Here is a 10,275-nt window from a genome sequence, read left to right as displayed (position 1 = left end):
GGGGCAGTTAAACATTCATTCAACAAGGACCACTAGGCCCACTTGCCGGACTTGTTCCTCCAACCGAACACCAGTACCAGTGCCAGTAATATATTTACTGAAGATATATTAATAATTAATATTTTTTTTAGCAAACTATTATAATCTCACTTATTACTTTAGATAGATGAAACTAATGATTTTTAGAATAGATATATTAAATTAGTAAATGTTATGCTAATGATCTGCTTTGATATATACAGATTATAATAAAATAAATAAAAAATTAGGATATAACAAAGTCATGTTCAAATATTATGACAGGCAAACAGGAGGTGGTTCTGTTGGCCTTTCTACATTACTGCTTTTATGTGAACAAGACTATGTTAAACTCCTTTCAAAACTTAAGAACTCCATCATAGTTTTTAATAATAAATCCTCAAATTTATTTGAAAATTTGCATCTTTGATTAATTAGGACTGCAACTGAATGATCATTATTGTTACCCACCTTTATCTTTATTAGATAGCACCTTTATGTTTACCACCTTGTTTTATAAACAAAAGTAAAATGTTTTATTGAGATCTTTCTTTGCAGAATCATTTATCAGCAAAATTACTTTTGGCAACACTCTGTTCTATTAATACTATTATTATGGACTTTTAAAGATTATTTATAATATTTTCTATTCAATGTCGATTTATGGTTATTATTTTTTGTAATTTAAAAATTTTTAAGAGTGTTTTCTGTTGCCTTAAGGTAGGCCATGATTATTAGAGCTCATATTAATAGAATGACATAAATCATACTTCAAAAGGGAATCAGTTTCAGTTTGAGCTAAATATGTTTAATATTGATGTCAATCACAGTGATTGTTTGGTGCTCTCACAGCAGTCGGAGTTTTAATCATATAGATATAGAGTTATGTTCAGTATCCAGTTCTATCTAGTTTATGTGAAATTGTGATATTTGTCTTAAAAGAAGATGGATGTTCAAAAATTAAAATAACAATATAAACAAAGAGCAAGTTTCTTTATGTTTGCAATGTTAAATTTTGTTTTCATTAGATTAAATGTTTTTTGACTTGGTACAAATAAAAGAACCTATTAGTCTTAAATACAATAACTATACTTAATTAAGATTGTTATTGTACAAGAGAAAAATAATTTGTATTTTTGAAATGAACCAAATATAATATTACATATATATACAGTGAACCTATAAATATATATGTATATATACACACACACACTGAATGCTGTCTATTTTTTTTATATCTTTGATATAATAATGGGCAAATATTGATTATATGATTCTAAAAGCCTTAGCAATTTGTTTGTTATTAGGTATAGCAACCATGGTTATAATGACTCATCTAACGACTGACATATTATGATGACCAATGGAACAATAAATGATTTGTTTTAGTGATGGCTTTCCTGGAACTCATAAGAAAGCCTTACGTAGACGAACCCTAATTTTTTTGAAGAATGTTTCACTTTAGTCACTCTAGAATATCCTCAATTTTAAGTAGCTTGTTATAATAATGATACAGGCCTTATAGGCCACAGTTCTATAGGCCAGAATTAAAAATATATATATCTTAAATTAGGCATTCATTAAGGCTTAAATTTGGCATTTATTTGAGATTTTGTATAAAAAAGGATTCGTTAAAAAGTTAGAAAAACCATCACTCCACCAATGAATTAATAAGGTATTGAAATGGTTTATAATCCAAATAAGTCTCCAATAAAGGGAATAATTTTTTTTAGATCTATTTCCTGCATTACTAGGAAGAAGAAGAAATTTCTTGAGGTTTGATTCAAATAAATTATTTTATGTATAACACTAGTAAAAAAAATAGTGGTTAAGCTGAGGGAGTGCCTTCAGGAACATCTGACAATGAAGACTTTATATTGTGACAATGAAGTCTTTAACCATAATTAGATAAATTTATTTTATCGACTAAATAGTGAGACAAAATGCAATATTACTCAATAGAAAGAATTTTTTTAATACATTTACAGGATATATGTATTATGATTGGTTATAATGATAAATGACAATAATGACCAAATAAGCCTGGTGTCTTGGAGGTCATTATAAACAATATCAAGATTATATATATATTTTTTTTCTTGCTATACTTATTTGTAACAGCTCATAATGATTACTAAGAAATCAATGTATAGACTACTACTAATACATTAATTATTGTAGTATTAATAAAAAACTAATCTCAAGAATGAAGGGCATTATTAGATAATTTTTCTAATTACAGATAGGTGCAAAACCATGATAGTTTGATTTGAATGATGGCATCATTAAATATAAAATTTTAATAATTAATAGGTATCAGTAAGTCAATACAAAGTCACAAGACCAAGCCCTAAAAGTTAATCAGTGCTAATCTGACTGGCAAATGTCTAGAGAATAGAAACAGGCATTATTTTAAATCTACAGAATTATGTAGGTGGTGATTTCTCAGTGTGTAGGTGTCAGCATCAAATCTTCAGGTATTCAAAGCCATTGATTATTACTATTATTGTTATAGTTTTCTAGTTTTTCAGAAAAATTGTGTCTGATAAATTTAATTAATCTTATTTTATATACCATGATTGAGGGAACTGTACCCCGTAAACATAATTCAGGTTGTATTGTGGGGAATAAGATCGGCATGTAATGTTGTAGAGCTTAGTAACAAATGGATCCCTAACATGTTGATTAACACAGAACAAATGGGTAAACCCCCGAGGAGTAGACCAAAGCGAAGGTCAGTAGATTGCGTCAAGACTGATCTGATAGACACAAACAACAAATTGTGTTTGAATGGACATCACTGGACCAGTGTATGAAGAAAGCGATTGGTGGTAACGGTATTGAACCTTCGGGCTCACTAAGTCTTTGTTATTATTTTTTAAACCATAAGAAATTACTACTTATTGAGAAATTACAATAGTAATGTATTGGCATTAAATAAAATTACACGTTATACTGTCAGAAATGAATAAAATCCACATTGCCGCAAAAATAAAAATAGTAGATATAGTGAAATTTCTCAATTATTTATTATCTTAATGGCATAGAAAAAAAATGAGTGAACTTCATTTAACTGATAATTACCTTCTGTTTCAACTTCTTGTTTCTTGATCTCTCTTCTCTTTTTCTCAGTCTTTTTCATCTCTATGACAAAAATAATAACAAGAATATTAAATATTTAAGCTGATCCATACTTTAATCTTAATATTAAAACAATAGATATTAAATTGTCTTAAGGTTCAGTAGATGTATTGATTTCCCGTTAGACGTATAAATTATTTATTTCTTTTTTAAGATGCCTAATAGAAAACTAGAAAGAGTAAAAGTACTCTTTCCAGTTTTTGGCTTTCCCATTTATATAATCCACATATTTTTCAAAAATGTGAGAAAAATAGTTATAATAAATTTTGAAAAGGATTTTCTGGACTTGGATTCCTTCTAGTGGTCAGTATCATCCCACTCTTTCAATGTATCCATCAGCTTTAGGTGGGCCTTCCAAGCTTATCCCAAACATGTTTAATTAAGAGCTTATTAATTAATTAAGGGCTGAGGGATGGGACTCAAGGGTGCCCTCAATCTCAGCTCCATTACAATACAATTACTTTATTTTTAATTTTTTTATTCATTTAATTTATATACCTTTACATTAATTATATACATATATTAATAGAGGTTATTCCACTGAATTTTTCCTGGTTTCTTCATCCTCAGTTAAGAGTATGGGGAAACTTTAGCCAAATAGATACATAAAGTGCTTAGTTCCTCTGATAGGTAATCTGGATAGGAATAGATTAGGTCCAGCTAATTTCAATGCATGTTTTTAATGCCTGTTTAATGACCAGCCAATAGTGAATTCAAAATTACTTTTATATATGCAAACAAATTTTAATTCCCCTGTTTTTTTTGTTTTTTTTGTCACGTTTTAACTTTTTGCTAGGAATTTTCAGTTCAAATCCTTTCCACAGTTTAGTGACCTATAAACATTTATGAAATGCTAGTAAACTATTCATGCTTGTAATTTAAGAAAAATTACAGTAATAAGTTTTTCTTCAATTTTCAATTTTGTTCTAAAAACCAATTATAATTTTTTTTGCTCAAAATAATTAAACTTAATTAGATGGAAATTTATGGGGGGTAATTTTTAATTAAACTATAATATTAAATCAACCATAAGTATGTCAGATATTAAGGGAATCCTAGCAAAATTGAATTTTGATAAGGGTTGATGGAAGAAGGTTTGTAGTATGGTAGTTGTAATGGCATTGAACTAACATTTGATAAGCCTTTCTATTGATATCTAAATCATAAAAAGTTTGTCAAAAAAATAAATTGACATAAAAAATATTAAATGATTAACTAAAGACTGTTGTAGAAAATAAGTTTCATTATTTTTAACAATGAATAAAACATCACTATTATTGGCAACCCTGTTTCAGACATGGTACTGCTTGGCTTTCCTTTGTCTGAGGTCTGTTTGCTAGTGGCATCTGTTAGATCACCACATACTCTTTGACTTTTGTTATAAAATCCTCCCCAACACACAACAAAAAGTTGGGAATATACTAATTTTATGGAATCATTTATTAAAATTGAAGTGTATTGGAAAATCCAAATATAGCAGTTAAAATAAGATAATGTATTAAGAAAAAAATAATTCAAAATAAACTAAATCATTGTCGGATTTAGCAAACAGTTAAGAAAGCAGAGCCTTAACATGAAAGAACATTTCTTTGCCAACAGCACAATCATACTTATCAACATAGATCCAGTGAAATAGATGCCTTTTTTTTTAAGCTACAACATCTAAGTCTGTGGGACCCATAATGGAATTCATTTATCTTATACTTTCATTTTCTGAATCAATTTTTCATTTTTTTATTAAGCTCTGTACTTCATTTCCATATAAACAAGTAAATGAGTACATAATCAATATATAATATATTGAACGTACAATATGATATAAAAAGAAGACAAATGATCTATGGTGCAGAGTCCAACATAACCGCCTGTAGATTAATGATGGTACAAAGTGGTAGAAAAAGTTTCAGAACTTTCAACAGAAGTATTTGGATATGTTTCAATTTTTTTTTTTATTAATAAAATTTTTAATGCAGCAAGCACCACTACCTATTACCCAGAACTGGCAAATTATAATACTTTCAATGGGAAAAAAGTGGAGGCATTTATATCCTGAGAAGACATCACTGTCTGCCTTGCAAGATCAATTTACTCCAAGGGGTATAAAGTAAGAGTAACAGGACTTGGATACTACTAACAGATTTCACAATGGAGTGCTTTCAATATAATTGCTCCTTGAAAAAATAGCTAACACAGTTCCTCCCTTTTTTTCTCCAACTTTGACTGTGGCTGTCTGGTTTATTGAACACTTTCAGCTAAATTTAAAAAAAAATTTAAATAAGTTAAAATTACACATCTTATTAGCTACTTAATAAGTTTTGTTTTCGGACTCACCATAGATACACATGTAACTTTATATTATACCAAGTTGAAGTGGCTCTCTACCCTCCCTACTGTTTTCAATATATACTTAATTCACATGTATATACATATATTAATATTTATAACTGTTTATATTATGTTTAAAGCTAGTGTAGCCACATGCTCTGGAAACCATGAAATGTACCCATTAATGGTTCTAGAGGGACTATATCACATAATAATACGGCTATTTTTCATTTAATTTCAACATTACCTTACTAATATTAGCAGGAATTTCTTACTATTAATGGGAATAACTACCTAATATAAATATTGAATAGAAGGGACTCTTTACAGGAAAAGGGACATTTTACAGCCAATTCATAGTCCATTAAAGTGTTTACTCTATTGATAAATTTTTTTTTCTCACTGTTATTCTCCAAAGAAACATTTCTGCATAATAAAATGTTGAAAATAATGAAGCATAGCTTAGTTTATATAATAGTTTAAGCAGGTAAAATATTATTATCACACAGTTTTCTATTAAATATGTAATTTTTTTTCTTTTGAACTAGAGTTAAATGCTGGTGAAATTTATTTCCATTCATGAAGAAAAATGTAAAAATTGGTATTCATGTTTTATTTTTTTTAAACATTAAGGTATATTTACATACTTTCAAACTATTTTGTATATTTCCAAACTTTTTCTTTATCAAGAAAAAACAATGTCAGAGATTAAGCATGGAATGAAAGAGAATAGCAGCAAAATTGTTTCTGAGTGGAGTCCAGTTTATCTTTCGAGGACCAGCCATCAATGGAGAATGGACTTCAGTTGGTGAGGCTCCAATAGATTTTATGGAGTGGTGAACATTTTTTAGTAAAACAAGAACAATTTCGTTGATAAAAATGTTGTATTGTAGTCTTTGTTCCTGGTAGGAGGGTATCGTTATAGTGAGGAGGGGAAAATGAGCAAGAGAAGGAGCTGCACGAGCTTCCTCCCATATGGGCATACTCATTTAAGACATACTTTGCTTTTATCATTGACATGACCACTATTATCTTACTCTCCATCTACTTTTTAAAATCACTCGATTCATTATAATTAAAGTATTTTGTAAGAAAATTTCTAGAAACATTTTTTAAATCTTAGTTACAGCAGTTATGGCTGAGTAAAAAATATGGAAATGCTCTCACTGAGATGAAAACTCGTACCTTGAACACAGTCAAATTAGTAATGTTATTTAAAATTGTTTGACAGTTATTTTGATATAATCTTTTAACCTATTACTCTGAGATAGAATCTTAATTTTATTTATAATTTCTTATGCATAGAGGAACCTAATTCATCTTTTGCCCAATTGTACATATTTCCTAACCCTTAGATCTTGAAAAATACATTTTAATTATAAATTCATGGTGATTGTAATTACCTACTGCAATTTGAAAACTTTAAATTTTTCACTGAAAAAATGTTGGAAATTAATTGAAATTAACAGCTGAGCATAATAGAAAAATTTGCACTAGAAAAATTATATTCTGATTCTTGACAAAATGATTAAAATTCAGTCATGAAAATCACCCATAATCTGATAATCACACTTATAACACTTTGTTCTTCTTTTAAAGGTGGAAGGGCAAACCACTTCGAGATTTTCAGGTTCACACACAAAATGATATTTTGTAATACTAATTTCCAAATAATGATAAAATTTAATTTAAAGACAAATCCTTTAAGGGGGTGATAAAGAATAAAGGATGAAAATACGGTACTTAAGTAAAAAGTATATTAATATTTGGCTTTTTTCATTTATTAAAATGATAGTTATACAGTTTGTAATATAGTCATTAATTATGTAAATGCTGTAAATTTGTTCCAGTATAGTGGTAGACTGGACTAGATGATGGATAATTGTCCGAAACATCTCCAATAAGCAAATAAAGAAATGGGAAGTAATAAGGATATTTCTTGAAAAAAAAATAAATATATATATACATAGAAAATTAAATCCTTTGACACAAGTTGAATATTGAAAATTAATTTTTAGTTTAAGTGACATAATTTTTAATTAATCTGGATGTAAAATGTACCCCAGTAGAAATTGGCTAATGATGTAAGTCCGAAACAACATAAAAGGGGGTGGAGTAAAACATCAACTGTATTTTTACCTTAAAGTTTAGGTATTTAGTATAGATCTGTTAACATATCATGATTTACAAAGGCAAGAAAACTCTCTAATTTACATCAAAAAGAAATAAATATTTATTTTTATTTTGATATTAATTTTATGTTATCAAAAGACAGGAAATCCATAAGCTTTGGTTGGTCTGAATAGGTTACTTACAAACCATTGAGATATGAAATTGATTCCCCAAACACCTCAACATTTTTTGTCTTTGACTGATCCAGAAAAATATTATCTTTATTCACAACCACAGTTAAACCATTTGTAACTTTTAGTGCAAGTAAAGTACCTCTATAACGGAAAATATCTATAACATAGGGTTTATTTATGTGAAGAAAATAATGAAAAATAATTGCTATATTGAATATTTGTATGTAAAGAAAAAATACTGGATAAATGAAAGGAAAAATAATTATGAGAAAGTTAGCCATCGTTATTGATTTATTCATTTAGTTTGTTCTCAACCCATGACCCTGCTGCTGTTTGTTTGCTTTATATAGTTTCAAACTTTTGCATTTAATTCACTTCCAAATTAAATTACTTGTTTATTTCATGAATACCATAACTCTTACACCTCTTTATGGAAATACTCCAGTAATGTTCTCCAGACAATGGAGTGAATTCTCTCTCAGAAGATAGTAAAAAAAATTGCAGACATAAAACCTTTGGCAGGTTCCCCAATTCAATGTCTGTATTTGTAAAAATGTTTTAAAATATAGTTGCAGTTAGTCTTGATCCCTTACATTCTTGATATTGTACATTATAGGATTTTCTTCTTTTCTTAAGTTTCCTTTTCATTATTCCTTTGTGCACTTCAAACGCACCACATAGATAATGGTTGGAATTAACAGTTCTGAGATTTCATAATAATGAGTCTGAATAAATTAAAATGAAAATTGTAATACAAAAGTATCATTGATCAAAAATTGAATCCAGTTTGGGACCAATATTTTTTTTTTCATATCTATTATTAAATATAACACAAATAATATTGAACTTAAGTGTATACACAGTAGAGAACTTCAAGAGCTAACCAAAGGAAAAAGTGAAAGAGTTAATGATTTAAATTATTCTCGAATAATTTGTGAAATACTTTATAAATCAAAGATAAAGTTAACTGATATATTTTAATAGATAGAGCCATAATTAAGTTAAAAATACTAAAACAAACATAATTTGATATGTAAAATACATGCTATTGGAAAGGTTAACGAAAGCAAAACAGGGTTAAAATGTCTCAAGATTTAAAGATAATTCCTTGCTGATTATTTTTTGTCTTTGAAAATACAATATTAAGTAAATAAAAATAAAATAACTTTTGAAAATTGGGATTATTACAGGTTCATCCGTACAATGACATCTCATCAGAAAAAGTATGAAATTATATAAGTTGAAAAGGATTTTATTTTGGGTTATTATATTTATTTTAATTGGAAGAAGATAGCTGACCATATGAAGTAGATTGGAGGAAGATAGTCCGGGTGGCGGTCATTGATAAGAAATGTTACCAATTGGTAACAGAACATCATTCTTATCAGCCCTGCAAAGTGGGGCAAAACGTCGGTTAGCAATAAATAGTTTTCTTTTATTACTTGGATACCTTTATTGACCGCCACCCGGACTATCTTCCTCCAATATTTATTTTAGTTTGGCCAAAACATAAGACACAAAAATTAATCATTAATTTTCTGTTAATAAACAATTATTCTTTTGTTAGTGAATATATTTTTAAATACAAACATTGATGGCATGGAAATTTAATTTGTAACTTTTTTTTTCTCTTCTGAAAAGTTGGGATTTGAGATAAGTGTTTCACACTTTTGCCAATGATATTTGTAGCAAACATCTGGTTGTACCACATGGAATACCAGTGTTAAGATAATAATAAAACAAGAATAAATACACTTACAACTAACGCTTATCTCAGTAATTGGATTGATATTTTCTAAACATACACAATAAGCAAATTTTTTTCTCGTGTCTCTTGAAACTTGGAATTTACAAAGAAAGAGAATTTTTAATAGCATGGTATAAAACAGGAGTACCTCACTCATGTTGGGGATTTGGAATTGACATTTGAGGCAGTAGGTTTTTAATTTTTTTATTTTTACTTTAGTTATTTAAAAAATTTAAGTTATCTTTTTGTAAAAAAAGAGTTATTTAGATTAAGGCATATTTGATAATGATAATGAAATTACTAACTTATAAAAATAATTATAACAATATAATAATTGTGACAGAGGCAGGATATAGGTGAGGGGTGTTAGTACAGTTGTGACAGGCCTCAATATTGGAAGCCCTTGGTTGTGGTATGCTTTGTAAGAAGGTTACTCTTTTTTTAAAGAAAATAACCTTGGGTTCCACATAATGATCATCTCATTATCATCTTATCATTAGGGTCTCAATCGGTTTCTCAGACAATGAAAAAAACATGGAATAATGTGACATTATGAGCATAATGTCAGTGTATTACCTCACTTGAAGATTTAAAGATGGAAGCTGAAACTACATGCACCTTTCTTGCTACTAATAAATTTATTATATATTGGTGTTAGAAAAATAGCAATATTGGTAAAAAGTCAATAATTTAAAGAAAAAAAATGCTGAAAATATAATCTTCAAAAATGAGAAAAAT

The 10,275-nt window shown here is 28.2% G+C and overlaps 1 protein-coding gene across 1 annotated transcript in view; it reads right to left on the bottom strand.

Moving 5' to 3' along the window:
- The window catches only part of LOC106678791 (titin), a gene marked incomplete in the record, with an annotated part of 234,754 nt that overhangs the window by 65,972 nt on the left and 158,507 nt on the right, over positions 1-10,275 (bottom strand). The window contains 1 exon segment of the mRNA XM_067049221.1: positions 3,103-3,162. Within this exon segment, the coding sequence (XP_066905322.1) occupies positions 3,103-3,162 (60 nt within the window).

This window comes from Halyomorpha halys, unplaced genomic scaffold (genome assembly GCF_000696795.3).
Source record: "Halyomorpha halys isolate HHAL.00 unplaced genomic scaffold, Hhal_1.1 Scaffold161.1, whole genome shotgun sequence".
NCBI lineage: Eukaryota > Metazoa > Arthropoda > Insecta > Hemiptera > Pentatomidae > Halyomorpha > Halyomorpha halys.
This window is presented reverse-complemented; position numbering and strand designations above follow the sequence as displayed.